Source organism: Gavia stellata, chromosome 3 (assembly GCF_030936135.1).
Source record: "Gavia stellata isolate bGavSte3 chromosome 3, bGavSte3.hap2, whole genome shotgun sequence".
In the NCBI taxonomy this organism is placed as follows: Eukaryota; Metazoa; Chordata; class Aves; order Gaviiformes; family Gaviidae; genus Gavia; species Gavia stellata.
The window spans coordinates 30,011,268-30,035,852 of NC_082596.1; the positions used below are offsets into that span (position 1 = coordinate 30,011,268).

Genomic DNA, 24,585 nt, shown 5'->3' on the forward strand with positions numbered 1-24,585 from the left:
AGGAATGCCTGCTCCCAGTACATCAGAAGGGAACTACAATTTGGAAGCACACAGACTTGTTCGTAGAGATAAAGTAAAACTTTCTTCTTGTTCTTACTACTATTTTAGCAGGAACTTTCACCAGAAAAATAAATTAATCTAAGTTAGATATCCAGCATAGAAAATATTTACAGACTTTCCAAACAATATATTCTGATTACCCAACAGAAAAAGAAGACCAAATAACGAAAAAATGGTAGGCAATCAAATAGGCATGTATTGCCAGTAGAAAGTCTAAAAATCTACAACAAATTGACTATAAATACTTAGTGTTTTCTTTAATAGAAAAGGATATTGCAATCTATAGGAGGAAGATAAGGGCATAAATTGCTTAGACTAACAAACCAGGCCTGTGCTACGTCAGTAGTAAAAAGCCGCAGCTGAGAGACAATCTAGAGCTTTAATTCTAGCCTCAGATCACAAAAGTAGTTAAAAGATGGTTTTCTCCATTACGGTAAAGTAATTCTTCTTTTTCTATTAGGAGAGCATCAAAACGAAGTCTTTGATATGTCAAAGTCCTGGGGTGGATGACAGGTAGTGTTTCAGAGAGATTCCTCAAATTTTCTGCATTCATACACTACAAAAACATCTGCCATATACAAAACCAGCTTTGTGGCAGAAGCACCTTACTTCTGTGCATTTTCTGCTGCAGAAAACAGTATCTGCACAAAGAGGAAGGCTATCTAGGTACGAAGTAAAGATCGCTGAGTGTTTCAAGAGGAGCAGCTGAGTTCCTTGCAGGAAGAAAGGAACAAAGAGAACCCATGAACTACATAGTAGCTCCTACAAGTAGTATTACCTCACTGGTTCCCTCGTCTGATGTCCAGCCTTTGCTGCCTTTCCTCTTCACTGTGTTCCCTCCCCACAAGTACAGCTGAATTACGGGGAATGCAAACAGGAAAAAAAAAAAAGTTACAATGCAGTATTACTGAAATTCCCAGAAAGTCCAAGTTAACTGTACGCGTGCACGCACACACACAAGTATATAAATCGTCGTGGTTTGGGGTTTTTTCCTCTTAAAAGCCATGCTTTCATTCAGTCCTTTGAAACCAATTAATAGATCATATACATGTAAAGGCGGCCACTGGGTTTGGGTATTTTCCTTGCTTACTAACCCTTACCCACAGGCAAAACTTGCCGTTCTGAGACGGCTAAAATTATCAAAACAACAAAGCAACTACATTCTTGTGATGCGCTGTCTTTTTTATTATTTTGTTCACTTACTCACAGATTCACAAAATTCAGCAGTTGGTAGTGGGTCACCAAGTCATTCATTAGTGCAAAGTAATGAAGTTCAACTCCGTGACATTCAGCCCTCTTAATTGTCCTTTAGACAAGGCACACACACTTCTGTTGCTCAGCCTGACATTTGGTTTTTGGTTTTTTTTTAAAGTTTCCTCCATTCTAACCAGCATAAGTCATAATTTAATTTGCACTTGAAATTAATTTAATGCTATATTTATGGAAATGGTTTTGAAGAAGATATTTGGTGTAGTATGAAAAACCCTCAAAGTGGTGGAAATTTTTGAAACTCTTAGAGAAAATTAATGTAAGATAGCAGTCTATTCGGCCCGTTGCACTACTGGCGTTACCAAAGCTATGTACAGGTTAACAGCTCCACAGTAAGCTGTGCATATTGAATACAAAGCCTCAAGAGAATCCAGTAAGTAGAAAAATAAAATTTTGGCAGAATTCAGTTGCTGTATTGGAAAGATACATGAACAGATATAGCTATTTTTTCTGCATGTACACTTTCAACAGTGCAATATGGTATGTTACAGAAGTGTTTTTAATCATATTCTAAGAAATCATTTTCATGTGTGTACAAAATTCTGTGTAAGTTAAATGTAATGGAATTTACAGTTAATATTTAAAGCATAATACAAATGGTAATTTTAAACACGATTTTACTCTATAATAAGGAAGCACGGTTTGCTAAAAGTAGCATTTAATACCATTCACATGAATAAGGTGTTAAAAATCTTAAATTTTTTTAAAAACACATCTTTGCAGTTCAGCAAATGCCCTCATTGCCAATAAAACTAATTTAAAAATGGCTTTATATTATTGTGCACTTAGGACAAACTTGACCTACATAAAAGAATGACAGGTTTTAGACATACTTACTTAATTCAGGTACATTTGAATTTCTATGAGAACTTAAGAGGAAAGAGAGTATTTAATACTTAAGAATATTTTTATCTGTGCAAAGCCTATGTAACTTTCATTTTATTTGGGTTTACTAGATCCAATAACTGAAACTGAACATGAACACAGAAAGCAGCAAAGTTCACATTTGTATACCCTTATAGCTCAGTTTACATTAACATACTCTACAAAGTTGTAAAAAGGACATCACGGATTGAAAAGGGAAGCAAAAAACAACAACAAAAAAAGAAACCTGTAAGACACCAGACCAAGGAAAGAATGTGTAATATTTTCTCTTTTATTATTATTTTTTCTTTAAAGATTACCTAACATCCTCGTGGTAATAACCCAAGGTAATATGTAAACAAATTTCAATGCTGCTCAAATGAATTAAAATACTCTGTTCAGCTCCTACGTAAGTCAGAACAGTGGCACCAATTCCTTTCAACATTAAATCACATTCATCTTATTGTACATGACTCTTGTGCAAGTAGTAAAGGCTTTATTCATGACCTTGGCTACATCAGTAGAGAGGGATATATCAGCTATTTACGTATTTAAAAAAATTAAACTGACAGAAGAACATATTCTGTCATCTTAAATACCAGCAGCATCTTTCTACATATTTAGGATACGTTTGGCCTAAGCCTTTAACACCTTTTAGAACAGCCATGCAATAAAACAAACTTGGAGATGTTTCTTAAGAGAGAACACAGAGCAGTTTAAACATTTTTCTGAATAATAAAGCCAAGATAAAGCAAATCCAGGCCCTTTTAAATGGCTGCAACTTTTCATACACTTAAAGCTCTATAAAACTAGAGCCTATTAGTATATATATATTTATATTTTTATATATATTTTAAATAAGTCTCTTGTCTGCTTTCAAAATTTATGAGGGGTTTTTCTGGTCTTTTGGAAGGGCAATAAATAAAAGTAGAAAAGGCTGAACTGTTTTGCATATCTTTGTGGAAGAACGGAGAACAGTTATACTTTTAGAGTTCCCGAAAGATCACTGTACAGAACAAAAAGCTTATATACAATTAAGTGTGCAATTTTAGTTGGCTGGGCCTTTTATTATGCAAGATCTCCTTTTTGACTAGAAGCCACTTCTACTCTTGACCAAATCCCTCCGTTTCTTCAATGGCAAAGAGCAGCTTCTCTTTTAGTTGTTCATAGCTTTTATATGGTGGCAAATCCAAACGATTAAAACTGAGCAGAAAAAAACAAAATTTTGTTAAGTTTATCTAAATCCCATGTAGAACAATACAGAACTCAACTGCTATAGCAGAAGTTAAAAAAGTTTTGCTCTAACAATTAAAAATAAAAAAATAGCAATTAGTGCAATCTCACTGCCTTGACAGTTCTATGAGTAGTAAAAACAGATAAAGTTTGAGAGGAATACTTTAAGAAACAAAAGACTGTTATAACATCAGATAAAAACCAGAACCTTTGAAGACTAAAGACAGCCCAAGTTACAGAGAACTATAATACGCATAAAAGAAAATGTTCACCATGAAGTTTAGTATCATCGTAGTTTGATACATCTCCAATTTCCAGCAAGAGCATAAAAAAGCTGAATTTTTCTCCTTCCTATGCATGCCTGGATATAGTTGGGTTTTTTCCCCTCTAAACTTTGCCCTAAAAGGCTTCTGCCAAAATTCTGTTTCATTCCATGTCTTACCCAAAATTATCTTAGTCAAAGAGGGATGTTTAACTCTTGCAATCATCACTTGACAACACCAGTGGAGAAAAATGATAAAATGGAGGATTCCCTGAAGTAGTTTAAAAGTATGATGAATATCATTGTCACAATGTTGCCAAAGGAAGGTGTGTCCATTTTGTACACAGTATATGGGAAACTGACCTGTGTACCTGTTGCGCCAGTTTGGCGTAGGAATGCCAAGCCAGTAATAGTCTGAAGCCGGCAGAAAAAAAGTATCTGCATTCCTCGCTAAGCATCCTTGTTCTGAATGTTTGCTGTGATTTCCTTCACGCTACTTTTTCTCATGACTATATATTTATCTTTTATAATGTTACTGTATAATAAGTTTATCTAATAACTGTATGTACCTAATACCAACATTACTTTTGTGCAGTTATTTAATATTCTCTAGAATAAAGAATTAGGGAAACACCTCATTTCTATTCAAGAAGGATGATACCATGCTTTTGATAGATTTGATACTGACAAACTGTGTACAGTACACTAGCAAAATTTAAGAGTAAGGCAACCAGAAAAGTTTTCCATACCGGCATGTCAGATAGAGAACTGATTCAAATTAGATTTCATTTGATTTGGTAAATGCAAGACCAGAAGAGAGAACCACTGAAGGTACAGAAAGTTTATATATAACAACTCACCAAGTGTGACTTCTTGGTAACCAGGTCTCCTTACCAACTTTTTCAATGCAGAATTTCTGAGGACCATTACTTCCTAGAAAAGAAGATTAAAAAAAGTGTAATCTGTTCCTTTTCAGTAGCACACGTGATATATATGTGACATAAGACACAACTCAGATACAGCAGACAGAGGTCATTAGGTGCTACTCAATGTTACATGAATATGAACATTCTTCTCATAGAAATGAGCTAATTTCCTAATCACTTATAAATGTATTCATGGGATTTCTGATATAAAAAGCCCTTCTAGATCCAAGCTGATGTACATGAAGTTCCTGCTATCTGTACACTTGCAGCATGGTTCATTTGCAAATGGAACAGTTACAGCATAAAAGTTTTGGTCACCTTTTACTTACCCATAAGTTCAGCAAATCCACCCAGTGGTAATCTGCAAGTGCCAGTGACAAACTGCAGAAGTCGCATGCGAACCTCATTGTCTGTTTCTTTCACAAACTAGGCACAAATATTCAAATTACTTAATAAAAATCTTTAACATAGCTGGAGAAAAACAAAAACCCCAAGAGATTGTTGAAAAAGTGTAATTCCATTTAAAAAGACACCACCTTGAGAACAGTTTACCTTTCTTGATTTCAGCAAAATTGGGCGGAGGGAGAAGACAGTGATTTCAGATTATGTGCACTGTCGACCATTACAATATGAAGGCTGGGAACAGCAAATAAGAAGAATCTTTACCTATTTTATTCTACACTGAAATATAAATCATGCCAATGCTTTACATGAAGACTAGTGCCATTTTGATTAAACACAGCAATAGCCTAGCCACAGGCTCTGGCTATTTCAAGACTGAAGTACTCCCTGCATGTTGCAGTCTCAGTGAGAGAAACCACCACCCATAACAGCTGCATCACTTTGTAAAGAAATTCACTAGGAAAGGAAAGAGGAAGAAAAGAGAGGGGAGACAGAGAACATCTCAATAAGAGAGAGGTTATTGATACAATCAGAATTTTGATTCAGAAAAACACAGATAACAAAATGAGTATTTTTGTTCCATAAATGTTGAAACCGTATCAAAGTTACTTGAACTTATGGTTAAGATTCTTTCAGTAGCAAGCTTCTTCAAAATAGACCATAGCATCAGATCTTACATTATTCTGACAATATAAATAAGCTAGGAAATAATTGATTTGCATCATTTTCTTATAGGAACTTTGTCAAAAGCATCTCTAAAATGGTGATTTATCACAAGACAGGAACTGGCTAGCTGTGACTTCTCTTTAGGGAAATTCATAGGAACTGGGAGCTTGTATAGCATTTTTGGAGGGTTTTTTTCTGAAAATAGTTCTTAGCCAGCTTCACTAAAATGTGAGTTACAATCACTCAGTGCTAGACCTGCACAGTTAATATGAATAGTCATAAATAACGTGGCATTTCAGATGTACAGGTCTACTACATATAAGAACATTTAGAAGGTAGATCGCTGCTAAGAATACGAAAAACTTTATAGTTGTATAATCAGTAAGAAGGACAAGATATAGAAAAAGTATTCATGACCCAGCCATCCAAATGTAATGCGGGTATCTATCTGTCATTTCCCACCCTAAAGTATGGCACCCCTCCACTCCACATGTCATTTGTGTCACAAAACAAAACAAAATCTAAAGAAGTCAGAAATTTTACTGATCAACATACCTGCCAGAACCATATGATTTGCTTGCTATTCCTTGTATAATGACGATAAACAGTGTTCCTCTGCCAGTCTGCTAAATCAACTTCTTGCATACCACAAAGCATAACCTAGAAAAGAGAATGATTACTTGACAATATACATGTCTACACACATAAATTAAGAGTTAATTTTGTATCTTGTATGAGACACGCTTACAAAAATTTAAGTTATTGCTCCCAAAAAGGACTGGTAATTTTTTCATTTTACTCCACAGTCAGATTTTCCTTTATTCTAAGTTTACAGAACATTGTTTATGTATTTAAGTGGTCTGAAAGCCTGAATACCAGAAACTTAGTTTCTTCTGATCAATAATTCAATAATAAAAGATACTACCTTTCTCATAAAAGGAAATTTTATTTTATATTAAAGAGGATATTACCTTTCCCATTAAAACCTTTCCTCATTTTCCAAGATGATAATGATTGCATTGCTGCTACTACTACTAGTAAAGATAAAACACACTGCAAAGCGTAAGTCTGCAAAGCGTAAGTCTGCAAAGCATTCATTACGAGAGGCAATGAAAGCTGAAAGTGCTAAAGGCAAAGCCTCCTAGAAAACTGAACGCTAACTAAGATAGATGAAAGTCCTTTCACAGGAAAAACTCCCATTTAACTTAAGAAGCTTTCAGAACACTGCTCGTTATATCCAGGGAACCTTGGCAGGTCTCACAGGAATAAATAAGCATAGCACTACAGAGCCTTTTGTCCCTGCTCCAAATCACAACCCCAACAATGAACATAGGTCAGGCTGATTGTTAAGTAAACACGGTGCATGCAAGTGATTCCTGTTATCAGCCCTTGGGTTGCATACTGAAGATCTGCAAAATTCAGTTTCAAACCTTGTTGGTTCCTCCAACTTTCTGTCCCTAAGCGTAGTAACCCTAGAACCTATCCTAGACTTTGTATGTGAAACTAAGCAATTACTATACACCAGAATCAACTTCTGTGCCATCTGTTACAAGGTAGTTCTACCCATCTACCACAGAGGGGAAGTTTTCTATGACTAATAGATCCATCTGTGACCTCATATTCTGATCCTTTCATGGAAACTTGCAAAACACATTTTAATACTGAGATGGAAACTAAAATTCCCAACTGCTGAACAACACAAAACACCGATTCAATAGACACTGGCTTTTCACTATGATTTACCCCCACTGCTCCTATTAAATTCTCTATGTTCCAGAAGCTATCAAATGCAGCATGCCACAGATCAGAGATTCAAGCTGACCTATCCATTTAATCTTTTCAAATGTATTACCTTTGCAAAAGGTTAAAATGTTGAACAGAAAACCTCACCTCCAGCTCCTTTTCATCAAAATAGTGTAGCCACTGTAGAGGAACAACTTCATTAAAACCATCAAGAAAAGCTTTGGTTTGTTCTCTAACTCCCCGAGAAAATCGCCACTCAGCCATTAGCCTGGGATGGAAAAAACCAAACATATATTAAACATCAGTTAGCACTCAACATGAAGAATTTCAAACATGTATGACTGCATGTGTGTTCCCATGAGGTAACGCTCCCTCCCATTTTACTTTCTTACACTGTATGATTCCATAGACTGTAAAGGACCTACCGTACTAATATTATCACAAATCTCCAAACTCAGACAACTGTAAAAGTAGCAAGATGTACTTAGATTACCATTCCAGTTAAAAAAAAAAAAAAAATTATTAACCTTTCGCTAATCAAAATTCAGCAGTCTTTTCATGAAAATAATGCTACTTGGGCATCATCATCTTGTTATGGCAAAATTTGCTTCAGTTAAAAAGTGCATAATCCTAGCGTTTCAATGGTAGAAAAGAAAAATTTCAACTGATTTTAAAATATTCTGTTGAGCAAAAAACACCATGTAGGCAAAGAATAATAAGAAATACTGTTGCTCATAATACCTATATCTATGGTTGCCCAATACTTCCAGCATAAGACTATTTCCAGCTTCAACAGAGAGTAATCATTTTCTGTTCTGAGCTTCTGATTTATGCTAAGATTTGGAGGAAGAGGTAATGTTTTTTTAAGTTTCAACTAAAATGGTCAAGCCACTTCTGAATAAAAAAAAAAGACAATAAATATATATACATGCTATAGAAACTATTTCACTGAGAAACTAAAGACTGCTAATTTAAGTGGAAACTTTATGTGCAGCACTGGACATACACTGTATCATAGAAAAGGATCTGTGCACATCTGCTTTTGAGATCACTCTGAATAGATGGATCAGAAATACAGGTTCAGAAAAAGAAAGGCAGTTGTAAGATTAGGAGAGAAGCAGGAAGGAGCAGCATAACAGAACAAAGAGAAAAAATACTTTAAGTCACATCACATTATACACCATTCTGAATTTCAGTTTCCACAGTGACAGCAAAGTTCTGAACTATTTTGAAATCCTCTGTCAAATACATGTCTTCCCTCCACCTGGATTTGTTACCTGAAGTTAATGAAAAGAGGTTTGCTCGTTTTCAGTCTCACTTGTTCTCTCATTGTACATGTAATAACAAGACAGGTCACTTTCTCTCTATCAGGTCTTCTCTTTTTTTCTCCCCCCTCCCCTCCCCGGCCCACACCCCCGCCCCCCCCCCCCCCGCCCCCTTCTGTTTCAGGGCAGAGGGGGAGAGAGGGAAGAGGGGAACAGGAGACATCAAAATGTACGGAGAGATCATGTGTACCAAGATACAAAACTGTACCAAGATACCATTTCAATAATAGTCCCAAGAATGACATAGCAATAGGAAAAAAAAAAAAGAAAAAAATATCATATACTGTATCAAAAAATACTAGAGCAACAGAAGAAATATGGAACACTTTTTTCCAACATCTACACCTTCCTACCCAATATATTCTTCTTTGTTCTCCTCAGTTACCAAGATATTTGAACCTCCTGATTTCAGCTCATGTGAGGTTACTTTTCCTAAGAGTTCCATATCCACACAAAAGTACATTTCCAAGTTACACTCTTCGATGTTATTATCTCTGAAGGAAAAGAAAAAAAAAAGCACAATGAATTCCATATAAACAAAAATATCCATAAAACATCACACACACACCCCGAAAAAAAAATATACAAACCTTATCCAAATTAGGGAGTTGTAAAATTCAGTATCAATAGATTCTAGGTCCTTAATAGTAAGTTTTTTGCTCAGCATTCGTTTGTAGAAAGGCAGAGAAAAACCAGTGTCAATAAATTTCCCATGAAATAATGCCTGTTGAACAGAAAAATGTCTGTTTAGCTTTTACTGAACTACTGAATTATTGAGGTATTTCTGGACTTGAATTCTTTTTTTCCTTTCTCCTTCAAATAATAAAGAGCACCAAGCAGCAGTAGCAGCTTGGTATTTAAAAAGAACAAAACATTACATTAAATGGGAAGAAAAAAAAATTATTAATTGACAAAATTTATCCAAGCATGTTATCATTACAATTTAGAAATTCTTTGATTAAAAAAAAAAAAACTTCTCATAAAAGGATGAAGTCTATGAAAAGAGGAAATTACTATGTTTCCTTTTTATTATGTAGACAGGTATACATGCCAAGTGTTATTTGATCCTACTTGATCATAATATTTGATCCTACTTGAGTACTACCATTTTTTTTTACTACAGATATACATCCTGCAAAATCATCCTTTACACAATGCTACTGCAGCTTATAAAAAACAGTTTAAAAATGCAATCACAGACTGCTCTGGAAATCGCTTTGGGAATCACATTTTTTTACAGGGGAATAACAGAACTGAAAAATGAGATTCTCCCTTCTACCACAAAAATGAAATGCAAAACATGGTCACACTTGTCTCACGACGCATGCACAAAGGGTGTATGCTGATTTCTAGTACTGAAACATAGCATTACACACACACACACAGAGTGTTAACCTCTATACTGACTCAGCACGTCTGAGAGCTAACAGAGCACAGCTATAACTATGAAAACATTTTTTTTTCCCCTCATCCTTATGAAGTACACTTTCTTCACTAAAATACCTCTTCAAAAATCATCCTAAACATAGGCCACATATGGCATTCATTGCTTGTCTTTCCTTACAGCTGAAATTCTATGAACAGAAGAGCCTATGTAACAGCCCATTTCCTTTAGAAAATGGCAAGGCTCCATCTTTTTTTCCTCACCTTCTAACTTCCCCCCTAAGGCTTACTCTAGCATGCATTTTCTTCTGCTTTAGGAAAGCTTAAAAAGGTTCTCTCAGAAGTATGCTTTTATTTATTTATCTATTTATTTATTTGTGTATTCGTTTTTAAACTAGTCTATACTACTCATGGGAGAGCGAGCTGATAGAAACAGAAAAATTAAATGTCAAGTGCAGCATCCAGCCATGCAACTTCCTGCTTTTTGCAAAAGTAAGCTCTTAAATCATCTCATTTATGTCTATGATAATCTTACAACAAAATAGAAAAGTCACCTCAGCCAACCTCATTTAACAGCTTTTTGTTAGAGTAAGATGTGTATTCTTTATGTTTAACCCCATTTCAAGTCAAAAACGTCTGTGGTTGTTTCAGTACTTAAAACCAAAAGCAGTCTTTATGACCTGAAAAAATCACTATTTTAGAATTATTTTAGAACTGTGAGAAGGATAGAAACTACAACCTCACTTAAAAAACCTGTCTAGACTCCTTAAAATGATTCCCACTTACATTATTACCTGAGCTATTTTGAGTCACTAGAGGGTATCCCAGGAAGTACTGCAGGAAGTGCCATCCATTATGAACCATTAATACACTCATTGCAACTGACCACATCAGGCACAGTTACACAAGTCTCTTTCTTTCTCTCTCTCTCTCTCCCCCTGCCCCAAGAATTTAAAATAAAAATACAAAAATACTTCAGGAAAGAAATGTTTAGTCTTTTAATTACACTAAATACTTCAATTAAGTTCTCTTCTATGATCTGTACTTTCATGAAGTAGTTTTCCTAAAGTTAACATTTCAATTATGGACTTATCTTGTGCGCAAGATCAAAAATCACCAACTAAAAGAAACAGAGTTTGGCTCTAGCACCTAATTGGCTTCATCACATCTTCCTGCTAAATGGCATTATCACTTGCTGAAAGTTCTATAAGAAAGGAAAAAGTTGGCAGCCTATTTAATGTGTTAACCCAATGATATCAATTTTCATGACCGCACAGAAATGGGGAACTTGGCCATAAAATCCTCGAAATCAGATATGTTATCATCAAAACGGAAGAAATTTGTTTCTCAAGAAGCATCTATAAGAAAAGCAAAACCAAGAAAACCCCCAAACCTAACTTATTTTAAGTCTGAAAGTATTTTTCCATTTATGTTACACTTTGCTTGTGTTTGTTCTAATTTCATACAAAAAGCCTGAACAACATGAGAAGATGACAGTCTCTTCAATCTGAAAATGCACTTTTATCTACTCTTTTTGATTTCAGTATTCACAATGTTCAGGGATGTTGCTGAGGGCTACCTGTAGACATCATGATGATTATGTGGAAAGATCACTTGTATCACTACATGGAAGGAAAGAAATGTGACAGAGCAGAAGACCATTACAGAAAACTGACTCAGTGATACCAGAAGAAGAAATAATACAACATGCCTCATCAGCTTTTAGTTTAAGAGAAACATAATGGCAGCGAATCAGCTCGCTGCCAGCTTCTGCTCTCCTCAGTATCTGACCTTTGTATCCAAGTACATACGTTTAATTTAAAGGCTCAGTGTACTCCACAAAACATTTCTAACCATTTTTTTTCCAATACAGTAAGGTGTACGAAGTCTAACCAAGAAGCCTTTTTCGGAAAATACTAGTCACATTTTTCAGAGCATCAGTATTCAGACACTCAATCAAACAGCGGTTTGCATGAGTACACACATTCAATTGATAAAAATAAAATATTATACTGAACATCATATTAACTTTCATCACTATCCCAGGAAACTGGAGTGTGTAAGAGACTTAACTCTCAGGGAATATTTTGGCTCAATAACCTTACGTGCCTTAATCTTCCATTTCTAAGAGATTAATATAACCTTTAATAACTGTAAAAGCAAATACTGTTCAGGAATAAATGTATAGCTACAGCAAATAATAAAACCTTAAAAATCTAACCTACCATGGCAATAAAGCGCCCAATGAAACAGAAATATGAAAGATGGTCAGGATTGATTGTTGATGCTGGATTTATCTGCAGGCAATAGTTGCTCTTGCCAGCATATTCAAATAGGCAGTACATAGGGTTCAGTACTTCATGGGAAAGCAAGAAAAACCATTCTCTAAGGAAAAAAAACATTTATACACATAAAAACCATCAAATACAGATGTTTATCACCATTCCCCTTAGGTAACTAGCAAAATGGTCAAAATATAGGCAAACTTAGAAAAATAATATAAACAGTGTTGTACTAGAATCACAGAATAATATATGGCATTATATAATTCTTAAATATAAAAAAATCATTATTAAAAATGATAATGTTAGAAAATCATGGTTTCCGAAGTTTAGAAATTAAGATTGTCACCTTGAATACACCCTCATAGCACAAGTTTTAGCTGCATATTAGTAACAATTTTGCCTAGAGTCCTTGCCTCAACCAGTACACAGTACTTATCCACCTCATGCCTGCTTTACTGCGTACAACTCAAATCTTTATTCAAAAAAATTACAGATTATTCCATAAGCAGTGCTTATTATAGTAACAGCCTAGGTAGAACAAAACAAAAAATCCCAAACCACAGCACACCTTATTTGCTTTCCCAATCTGACAGCAGAACACACACTGAGTTACCGTGCTTTAACAAATTACCATTATCAGTTAAGCCCACAGGACACAACAGTGTGAAAATATATTTTTGTTGAGGTTTAACTAATACATGTTATTCACCACTTTCATAGTTTCCAACTCAGCTGACCTGAAATAATAATAGAATCTGGTATTTCAGTGTCAGGATAGCCGATTTTTAGAATATTTGTTGCTTTATAGTATTTGCATATAATCAGAGACCTCAGAAGCAGTCATATATACTCAGGAGTTTTTGTATCACACCCTAAATGCTTGGAACTGAACAACCACGCTTAGGGAAAAGCTGCAAAAAAAAGCTGAAAGTCTATCCTATAATAACTGCAGGGACTGAATTCCATCCTGACTGCCTTTCAGCTGTCACGTTTAAGAGCCATCTTTCCTATCCGTGTATTTACCTGAGATCAGGGAATAGAAATGAGAGGTTTGCTAGCATGTTTCTCATAACAGTTCTATGAAACTCAAGTCATGGATCACGATTCACTACAATACGCTTCCAACTCAAAGGCCAAGCAGAAACAGTAAATAGAGAAAGGCAGCCAGGATACAATAACCCTAACAGGGTTCTGTGCATCTTTTAACAAGCACGAGAATGTTGTACAGCATTCTACGCAAGTTTTATACTGAGACAATTATATTGTCTCTGCATAGAAGCATCAAATTTAATAGGTAATTAATTTAGTTCAAAGCCAGGTAACAAGGGAGCAATCAAAGAAATCGGTCATCAACAAGAAGTTTGCAGAAACAATGAATTTTTCACATCAACAGCTAGAAGTAGTGACAGGACACAGTGTCAGATTGGTCCTGCTAAACACAAGGTAAAATCTGTAGGGAACACTGAGTTTAGCCTGCTGAGAAACAGGTGATAAATCAGGTGCATCAGCTTTCTAGGTTTGTATTAATTCAATATTACAATAGCAAGTCAGTACATGAACATTTACTCAGTGTCACTTAAGAATTCTCAGCTCAAGTTACAATGAGATCCTTGCTGCTTCTCAATTTCACATACAAAATCTTGGGCAAGACTTATTCCTAAAACTATGAATTTATACTACTTATACATTTGTTATTGATTGATTTATTCTGCTACTTTCTGTGACTAACACTCTTCAGTTAAATTATTCTAACATCACTTCTTTGGAATCTGGAACAGATTACTTCAACTCTCCTGGTTCCCATCCTATGCCTAGGGCCATCATGATAGGGACACCTATCAAACAAAACCCATGCAAAGCAAAAATTGGATTCCTCCCTGCAGTCACCTCTCAAAAGCCTGTCAGATATTGTAATTCAGAAGCATAACCACCCACGTATCCAAAGAAGCTCAACCTTCAGAGGCAAGCTAAGCTTCCTTACTTACAAATACTACACATTGTCACTGAATTTCATTCTAACACAGTGAACTACAAAAAAACAGAACAAAACCAAAGCAGAACACCTTTACATTAAAAAACAACCAAAAAAGAAAAAAAAAAATCTATCACCTATGACTACTTCTAATTCCCTGGATCTGCAGTAGTACTGAAATCTTCATCCTAGTAGTAACATTTCAGTCAAGTAACTGGCAGCAGCAGTCAGTGGTTGTCTTCTATATGGTCAACAGATGAAACACACTTTATCTACGGTTTTCCTGTTACCAGATTTTCCCCTCCAAGTTCCACTTCAGATTCTAGAAAAACTTGTAGTCTAGATGTTCTGCATTCCTGCGCAGCCTACGTAGTCCGTTCGTCTGCTGTTACTTCATACCTGCACTATTCTCCTTTTGTTTATGTCCTTTCTGTTCATATCAGCCCCAATCTGGTGTTCGCTTTTTTTTTCCCAAATCAGCAATACACTTTATTTTTCCACAGGAAAGTGGAACTTTCTGATAGAAAGTTTCTGAAATAACTCAGTCTAGAGCAATTAACTGGCATAAAAGATTTCCAATTTAAACATCAATCTTTGACAAAGAACTGAACAACTGAGACCACAGTTTTACTAATGGAAGTTTATAACCCATAACAATAGCCAGTGCTGCCAGTTCTACCTCCTTAATACATTAAGGGAAGCTAAAAAGGTAACCAGGGTCAGACTGCAAAAACAAGCCTTTTCTTTGCCAACAGAATTATATTAGAAATCAAAGTTAGAGTGTTATTAAAAAAATAAAAACTATTTTAAATAAATTTTCTTTTACCTTGCCAAGCCACCATAATCCAATCCTTCTTCTCCTCTGAATATAACATATAACCTTCTCCTCAAATCATAAGGTTTTAATGCCATAATCTATCAAAAAACCCCAAAAATTGTAATAAGTTATAAATTATGCATTGTCAATACAATCACTCCTTCTTATTCAGATTTTATTTAATTGATACAGAAATGCCATATATGTCAAATGTTTACACAGATTTGACAAGCAATTAGACCATCTCATGGAACATGCAATCAATGAACTGCACACAAAAATACGAACTCGGACTTAAAACCCTTGAGCAGCAGACTGCTAGCAAGAGGGAGAGCACATCTGGCAAGTATCACTATATGGTTGCCCTGTTCTTATACTCTTCCTAAGGCATTCATTATCATTAAAGGAAAACAGGCAAAAAGGCATTTCATCTGATAAATTACAGATTTTTAGTTTTAGGCAAATCACTTAAAGTAATTTACTCTAATCCAAAATAAGTGTAATATACTTTCATTAATAATATACTTTTTACTTATAGAGAATCCCAGCCAAGAGATTTTGATGTGGTGACAGCGGCAAGAATTTTCATTGTTACAGAGAAAGAAGGAAGGAATATATATTGGCTGCCAACTGTAAGAGCTCAAGAACTGTAAACTTCAATTACACAGATTTAACATTTGAAGGACAAAGCAGGACACCAGTTTTAATTGGAGAAAACAACATTTTGTAATATATATAACCACGCACAAGAATCAGAAAAGCAAATCCAAGTTAATATGGTACGCAATGTGGTTAAGCTACGGCACTCTTTACCACAGGATGCTGTAGACGCAGAAAGTTTACAAGAGGACCACAGACAAGCTCACAGAAGAGAAGTCCCTTGAGGATTATTAAAATACCCAGAAACCACATCAAGCTCAAGAAGCATTTCAATTGCAAACAGCTGGGAGCTGAAAGATCATTTAGTAAAAGTATTATACATATTACTTCTGTTCTTACAGTATTCCCTAAGAATCCCCCTTTGGCTAATACAAGAGGAAGATTACTGTGCCTGAAGGACCATCAGTCTGAACTGGCTATGGCCATTTTTGTTCTTATGCTTTGTCTTGATAAAAAAACCACAACAATCTTTGCAGGCTTACTTGCTGGAAGGAATCCTCAAACAAAGTCTGTCTGGATACATTGATCTTCACATGACTTGGCAGGGCATTGGACTGTAATCATAAGGCAGTAAAGTTAATAAGCACATAATAAGGCAGCACATATAAATGTAAATTCAAATAGTTTCAAAAAGTAAATTATTACTTAGTACCTGACACAAGTAACGGAAATGAGCAAGTTTCCACCTAAAGCTACGCTCATAAGCAATCTGTGGCCCTTTATTTCTGTAAGGAAATATATTTGAGATACATTAACCATACAGACATCAAACAGTACTTTCAATGCTAAACAACAGCACGTAGATTTCAAAAATACACAAAAATTGTTATCGTAAGATATGATCAGAAACAAAATGCAGTTGATGGTTTGGTCAGCCAGTCTTCCCTTTCACTCCCCCCCTCCCCCCCTTTTTTTTTTTTTTTTTTTAAGATGCTAGTCAATTTGCCGAATTCGAGAGAAAGATAGAGATCTAGAGGATTTCAAACCTCTATCAATCTTGTAAAAATTACAAGCCAGCTAAAGGAGAGACATCTAATTTATTGTCTTGACTGAGAGAAAGACTGCTAAATTAGGCTTCATAAATTCAGCTGCTTGTGGAACTATGAAGGAATTTCTAGTACAATACTCTATAGGCTCTTTGAATGAAACATCATCAACACGTCATCAGAAGTAAACCCTACCCTGCGTAAGACATTAAGACAGCCGCCACAGGTTTGGTCAATACTTCTGACTAAACTATTTTTTAAAACATTTGCATGTAAGATTTTTGAAAAGTATTTAGAACGACTTCGTTTAGATATTAATGTTGCTAGAGGGTGTATAACTATAAACAATACTTATTACATCCATTTGCTGTTTCTTCAAAAATTTAACTATTAGCTACATTAGCTCAATATTCAAGTTTACCTCACTTCCCCTCTCTATTTATAAAACAATTACAATCTTGGTATTTAAGAAGTGTATAAAAACTACTGAACCTTAGAGCAATACAGCAAAGTGTGTCATAGAGAAACTGACAAAGCTTAAAAACAGATTAAATTTACAGGACAACAATTGGTCATAATTTAGTGCTCAATTACAGCTAAAAGTATAGATTGTTTTCTAGTATGAGAAGACTTCATTATTAAACTATAACAAGTTAAAACATTACAAAATGTATTTGATTTCTCACTTACACAGAAGATTTCCCAGTACGAGGATCATTGAAGGTGGTGGTTCTTGTATTATGGTCAACAAAGTATCTGACACCTTCTCTGGTATATCTGATTTCCCAGCCCTCTGGAAGAGGGTCCTCATTTTGTAAACTGCAGAAGAAATTACAGACAGTATTTTTTCCCCCGTATCATGGCATACAAGAATTAAGCAAGATCTTTTTCTCTGCACAGTCAATATACACACCTACCCTTGAGTTCGAGGGTCTTCCCACTGTGTTGTCTTTGTGTTATGATTTACAAAATATACCCTATCATTTGAATCCACTCTCCTTTCTAGGGGGAAAAAAGAAAAAACCCACTATACAACAATTGCATTCCAAATTTCTGTAACTCTCACTTCCTGAAATCAACAGCTAATTAACTTACCCCAACCTGGTGGTAAAGGCCCAAGTGGATCATTTTCTGCTGACAACATTGAAGCCTATTTAAAAACAAGAGGACATTCAGTTAGGCCAAACATTATTTGTATTTTTTCCTTAATGTGTTTTAAGGTTACCACTAGTTCTGAAGACCATCCTTTCTGAAAAAACATGCCATTTTTAGTCTGTTTTTGTGAAGAAACATAGATTATATAATAAGACATGATTTGTGCACTTGCCACCACTGTTTCCAACCCTATGTACCCTCCCTTTCCCTTCCTACAGCAAACTTGACAGAGAGTCAGTGGTCTTCAAGATGTACAGTTCACAAAAGTTTTGCGGAAGCACATATAAGCAGATAAGCATAACGTTCTTGCTTAAGAATGTGCTTTACCATAATAAACATTTCCAAGCACAGTGATTACTGCCAACATAGGGTTTTTTGCTTCCTCAATACATGAGGTCTTCCCTGGATGTTTGGCTATTTTCAGACTTTGTCACTCTTTGCAAAGGCAGCTGCATTCATTAAAATATGCAGATGGTTAAAATTACACCAACATACAGTAAGGTTAAAAGGAAAAAAGAAAGTAAAAAACACAGATTAAATTATTATGTAAAACCATGCTAAATTCGTAATATACTGTAAACTTGCAGAAATCCCCCCATAGCTCCCAAGAATACAAAGCATGGGAAAAATAAAATTAAAAAGGCAGAAACCTCCCAGACTGCAGGATCCATGCTCTGATTTATAACTAAAAGCATATATCCCCTAAGTTTTCTGGACATTAAATTCTTTTTTTTTTCAACCCCCTTTTGTGCAGAATGGAATTTTGGTATATGGGAACCAATCTACATTTTCTAAAGAGTATCTTAAGGATCACCTTGCTACTAATACTGCTTTATATAGCATTTGCAATCTAAAAATCTCAAATCCACCTAAGAGTTTACAACTGCAAACTGAGGCAAAAAAAGCTATGATATTTTTCCTGAAGCAAGGATCAGAAGAAAATCAGAAGAAAAGACACTGTCTCCCATAGTATTCTCCTGGAGAGGCTGGCAACTCGTGGCTTAGACAGGTGTACTCTTTGCTGGGTAAAAAAATAGCTGGATGGCCGGGCCCAAAGGGTTGTGGTGAATGGAGTTAAATCCAGTTGGCGGCCAGTCATGAGTAGAGTTCCCCAGGGCTCAGTATTGGGGTCAGTTTTGTTTAATATCTTTATCAATGATCTGGATGAGGGGATCGAGTGCACCCTCAGTAAGTTTGCAGATGACACCAAGTTGGGTGGGTGTGTTGATCTGCTTGAGGGTAGGAAGGCTCTGCAGAGGGATCTGGACAGGCTGCATCGATGGGCCGAAGCCAACTGTATGAGGTTCAACAAGGCCAAGTGCCAGGTCCTGCACTTTGGTCACCACAACCCCATGCAATGCTACAGGCTTGCGGACGAGCGGCTGGAAAGCTGCCCTGCAGAAAAGGACCTGGGGCTGAATACGAGCCGGCAGTGTGCCCAGGTGGCCAAGAGGGCCAACAGCATCCTGGCCTGCGTCAGAAATAGGGTGGCCAGCAGGAGCAGGAGTAGGGAGGTGATCATGCCCCTGTACTCGGCGCTGGTGAGGCCGCAGCTCGAATACTGTGTTCAGTTTTGGTCCCCTCACTACAAGAAGGACATTGAGGTGCTGGAGCATGTCCAGAGAAGGGCGATGAAGCTGATGAGGGGTCTAGAGCACTTGTCTTATGAGGAGCAGCTGAGGGAACTAGGGTTTTTTAGCATGGAGAAGAGGAGGCTGAAGGGAGACCTTATTGCTCTCTGCAACTACCTGAAAGGGGGTTGCAGAGAGGTGGGTGTTGGTCTCTTCTCCCAAGAGACTAGCAACAGGACAAGAGGAAATGGCCTCAAGTTGCCCCAGGGGAGGTTCAGGCTGGATATTAGGAAAAATTTCTTTACTGAGAGAGTGGTGAAGCACTGGAACAGGCTGCCCAGGGAGGTGGTGGAGTCATCCTCGCTGGAGGTGTTCAAGGAACGTGTGGACGTGGTATTGTGGGACATGGTTTAGTGGGCATGGTGGTGTTGGGTTGATGGTTGGACTTGATGACCTTACAGGTCTTTTCCAACCTTAATGATTCTGTGATTCTGTGAAAATGCAATAATTACACTCAAAATCAAGCTGCCTCTTTGTTCCAGCCACCAGCTACCAGATGTGAACAGAGAATTATCATCTCAGCAGCAAATGCAGTTAGCCTTTTCTGCTTTTGGAAACTATACAGTCACAATGACACTGTAAGCAAAGACTTCTCTGTGGTGAGTATAAAAAGAATAGCACTCAACAGAAACTGCTCTCTGCCAAAGGACTGAATGGTGGTACAATTCAGAGATTTCCTATCTTCTTAATGGATCCAAGGATTTGTGTGTGGCTGCTGGCTAATGTATATTTAACACAACACACTGACACACTAGGCAGTAGCATGGGATGAGCCAGATTCAATACCAAAATGAGCACAATATATGAACCCAGGTAGAAATAAAACTAACTAAAATAACTATATCCTATCTATTTTTCTTCCTTCACATAGTTTAGCTTTGACCATTGAAGGTAATTGAAACATTCTCTCACTCATTAGAAGTATTAATTACTTTTTCCCAAAAAATTAACTACAATCTCACTTATAAACTGCTACATAGCCAGAGTCCTGGTATGTCAGCAGGGGAACAAAAGTTAGCTGTAGTTTGACCTTAACAATTCTAGAAGAAAAGTATACAGCAGCACTACATTTTAAAAAAAATAAAAAGTATTCACACTTTTTTCAACATAATTTCAATTTTTTGCCCCCAACAAAATGTGAGTTCTAGGTAATCAACTGATACACTACTTAGAAAACAGAATTCTAAAGAGATGCAAACAGTCGAATTATCTTTTCTCTTCCTTCAAGTACATTCTGTCTCACAAACAAATACTAATTTAATGATACTAAGGTCAGATGGGACATTTTAAGAAGTGAGTCTGTGGTTTTCAGTAACAGTCACCATGAAATGAAGAAAGGAACATAATTTAATTTTAAAAATACATTGTTTCCCAAGAGAATAAATCTAGCTCAAAACCAAATAAATCTTAGGATCAGGGAAAGTGCGAGTTTTCTTAGATGTTTAAGCAACTGATCAAAGTAGTACACAAGTACAGAAGGTTGCTCAGCAAGAGTTCTTGGCTTGGTATGTTTCAGCTGTGATTCTTGGATTTGCATTAAAAGTTATCAATAAATACCTGAAGGGAGGGTGCAAAAAGGATAGAGCCAGGCTCTTTCCAGTGGTGCCCACTGTCAGGACAAGAGGCAATGGGCATACACTGATACACAGGAGGTTCCCTCTGAACATCAAAAAACACTTCATCTCTGTGAGGGTGACCAAGCACTGGCACAAGTTGCCTGGGGACGTTGTGGAGTGTCCATTGTTGGAGATATTTAAAAGATGTCTGGACATGGTCCTGGGCAACTGGCTCTAGGTGGCCCTGCTTGAGCAGGGGGGTTGGACCAGACGACCTTCAGAGATCCCTTCCAACCTCAACCATTCTACTTTTCCCTAACTCCATCAGATAAATTGACTTTGATGCACAGCTCCAGGAGTTAAGAAAATTAGTGGTGATGCATGTTTCTGCTATTGCTAGTGATGAGATATAATGTCTAATTAGATAATGAGAGACTGAGAGCTGTTAAATGTAAGAATACTGCAGCATCCTTTACTTCAGAGTGGTACCTGAATAAAGTCCATCAAAGATAGCTCTGCAGATGCATAAAGTCCTAGTCCAATGAAGCTGTTTCAGACTTGTACTTCTACGGTTTCTTCTTTAAAACACTCCAGCTTTGCTACATATCACTTACAAAGTCTCTGGCATTGGATCTTTTTTTAAGAGACCAAGCACAATTCTTAAAATGGACAGTTTAAACTGGCAGTGACATGCAGGCACCATCATTCTTAACTCTGAAAAAGCAACTATCCTGTTTATCCAGTCACAAATGGTAAAATCTGTCTCAAGAAATATCTTCTTTGAAGCTATTCATGAATATTTTCTTCAGGCAGAAGTAAGTGAGCAACTACCTGAGGGAAATGGAAAACAATGTAGGAAATTCCAGAGCTGAACCAGGGGCATAAGCTTCAAAAAGAGCTCAAAGTAAAAGAATTGCCACCTGTATTAATGAATGACTCCTAATCACTAAAACAGTTTTGAAGGACATTTAATGTTCCAAATGCCCATAACTCAGCCTTTACATTCCTCTTCCATTAAGGGACTGCTTTAGTTTTACCTTTTACTACTGTCATTAAAAGTCTAAAGTATCATGCAGTACTCAAGGCTCAAGTTAGGGAACAGACTCAGAAGGGAATACTTTTTGCCTTTAAGGACAATTTTTGTTAACATTTTTCAACAGAATCAGAATCCCAATTAGTGATGCCAAACGTCCCCTAACACATATGGTTGAATAGTTAAAAAATCACTTTAGAAAAAGTTAAAGAACAAAAAGTATACCTACACCTATCCACTCATTTCTAAATCTTATGTAAAAGTTACCGAATAGAGGTATCGTTGGTTAAATTGTTGCATAGCTCCCTGCAGTTGATTCCGTTGAGATTGCCATTGCTCAAAGTTCCTGACTGATTCCATTGTTGGTCGCTGCCACGTCGTTGTTCTGGTGTTGTGGTCCACGTAGTAAACTCTCCCACGATCATCAACTCTTCTTTCCCAGCTTTCAAGAAATACAATGGTTAACAGATGAATTTTTCAGTAATATTACATAACTAATTTTCTCTTTATGCTAAATTCCTGGACAGTACTTGAATGAAGTACTGGAGTCAACATGCATGATTTTAATTTCTGAAGTACACAAAAGTACTCCCCAACTTTATTGGCAGAAGGACAATCACACTGAGCAAAGATAGATTTCAAGCACTAGCATGCTCAGCACTCTGTCACCTCATTTTTAACTTTGTAAATTCCTGTGACCATAAGCAATGTTGGCAGATTTCACAGAAAACACTTTCCCTGGATATCTCAGGTTTGGAATCAGTGCACTACACCTAGTGGTGCCACCTAAATAAAGGTGGTCAAATGTGCATTATTTAATCCTTAAGTTTTAAAGGAAGAACAAAATACTTTAGCAGCTGTATTTGAACAAGTGATCAGAACATCTAAATTAACTGAAAGCTAGGATTTCTTAAGATATGATGTATAATACAGTTTCGATGAGCTGCTTAAAAAAGCTGGTATTCTTCCTGCACCAAACAAAAAATAGTACCTTTATCGTATTTAAATCAAAAAAGTCTACATTACCCAGGAGGTAAGGGCTGCGGTCTTTCCCATGTTGTAGTTCGTGTGTTGTGATCAACATAATAGGTTCTACCATGAGGATCCTTTCTTTGCTCCCACCTTCAAGACAAAAAGACTTTCATGTAAGTCAAGGTGAAAATGCTTCCTTAGGACTTATTCCCCACTAAGCCAAAAAAGTACCTTGGTATTGAATGAAAATACTATCATCCAAATCTCATTCTAAAACACCAAAGAAAACTCACACTGGAATACATATCAGTTACTTCCTACTTGAACTGCTATCACCATGAAGACTTCTTTAAGGGACTTGGTACATAAAATGAGCGTACATCAATATTCACAAGCATTTTCAAATTCTATTTAAGATATCTGAAAACAAAGTCAATTCATTATCTGCTCAAGGCTTGGATGCTAAAATTACCTCATTCAGAAAGTGCTTAGAGACACATTTTTTGCATTTCCAAGCACATGTCTCTCTCAAAAAAGAGGGAGTTTGTATTTTGAAGCTTTATATCCAACAAACAGGATATTTCAGAGTGAACCTGAAATGTGTGCTATCAGATGTTTTTCCTGTGTTTCTATTTCCCATCCTGGTAAATTCTGTATCTGATATCCCTGGGGATTATTTCTTCAGTCTTAATTGCAAAGCAAACTTACATTGAAGATGGAGAGCGAACCAAACATTATAAACAATTGAAGTTTCATGCTGCTGAGAACTGCCATAATGCAATAAAAGTATTTATAAATGGGAGAGGAAACCAGGATAAATGTTAGACAAAAAACTGAGGCCCTTGATTGCATTAGATATATGTTTGTTTTTCTTACATACGTAATTAATTAGCTCCTAAAAATGTAGGCAGAACACCTTGCCTGCTACTCATAGGATCTGATGTGCACTTCCTCACTATTACAGAGTATCCTATAAAACTCCTACAAAATGTTTTCTGCAGTTCAAGAGGTTAAATGCTAAGATTACAAGATGCAGCAGCATGTTACAGAGTTACTAGGGCTAAACATAATGCAAATTCAACTAGATTTGGGGCATGGAGGCTGGGAACCACAAAAAAACCCCAACAGAAGCGTGATCAGGAAGGAATAATGAAGAAATGCATTTGGCCATAGTGTGCACTATGCCTAGAACTCATGACCCTGTCCTCAATGGGAAAGCATGTAATTAATTAAAAAAAGTGTTTGGAGGGGGGATGACCACAGGAATACCCACCTATAAAGAGCTTCCATTGTCAAAGCATCTGAAAATTATAAACTTTGTGTAACTCTTCCCCAACAATATATACACAGTATTTCTATCTTTTTAGATGCTTGTTTTCATATTT

General features: G+C 36.4%; 1 protein-coding gene across 4 annotated transcripts in view; it reads right to left on the minus strand.

The window, feature by feature from the left end:
• Window positions 1–1,244: 1,244 nt before the first annotated feature.
• WWP1 (WW domain containing E3 ubiquitin protein ligase 1) overlaps window positions 1,245–24,585 on the minus strand; it is a 60,698-nt gene continuing 37,357 nt past the window's right edge. For 3 of the 4 annotated variants that reach the window (XM_059836072.1, XM_059836069.1, XM_059836070.1), the window contains exons 9-24: window positions 23,255–23,350; window positions 22,496–22,670; window positions 17,949–18,003; window positions 17,771–17,855; window positions 17,544–17,672; window positions 16,520–16,592; window positions 16,350–16,421; window positions 15,217–15,305; window positions 12,359–12,518; window positions 9,341–9,474; window positions 9,104–9,244; window positions 7,573–7,693; window positions 6,238–6,342; window positions 4,944–5,040; window positions 4,549–4,621; window positions 1,245–3,396 (exon numbers count right to left, since the gene is read on the minus strand). In XM_059836072.1, the coding sequence (XP_059692055.1) occupies window positions 3,297–3,396; window positions 4,549–4,621; window positions 4,944–5,040; window positions 6,238–6,342; window positions 7,573–7,693; window positions 9,104–9,244; window positions 9,341–9,474; window positions 12,359–12,518; window positions 15,217–15,305; window positions 16,350–16,421; window positions 16,520–16,592; window positions 17,544–17,672; window positions 17,771–17,855; window positions 17,949–18,003; window positions 22,496–22,670; window positions 23,255–23,350 (1,705 nt within the window). In that variant the 3' untranslated portion in view covers window positions 1,245–3,296. Of the gene's footprint in view, window positions 3,397–4,548; window positions 4,622–4,943; window positions 5,251–6,237; window positions 6,343–7,572; window positions 7,694–9,103; window positions 9,245–9,340; window positions 9,475–12,358; window positions 12,519–15,216; window positions 15,306–16,349; window positions 16,422–16,519; window positions 16,593–17,543; window positions 17,673–17,770; window positions 17,856–17,948; window positions 18,004–22,495; window positions 22,671–23,254; window positions 23,351–24,585 lie in introns of those variants that run through there. The other variant, XM_059836073.1, reaches the window with a different exon arrangement.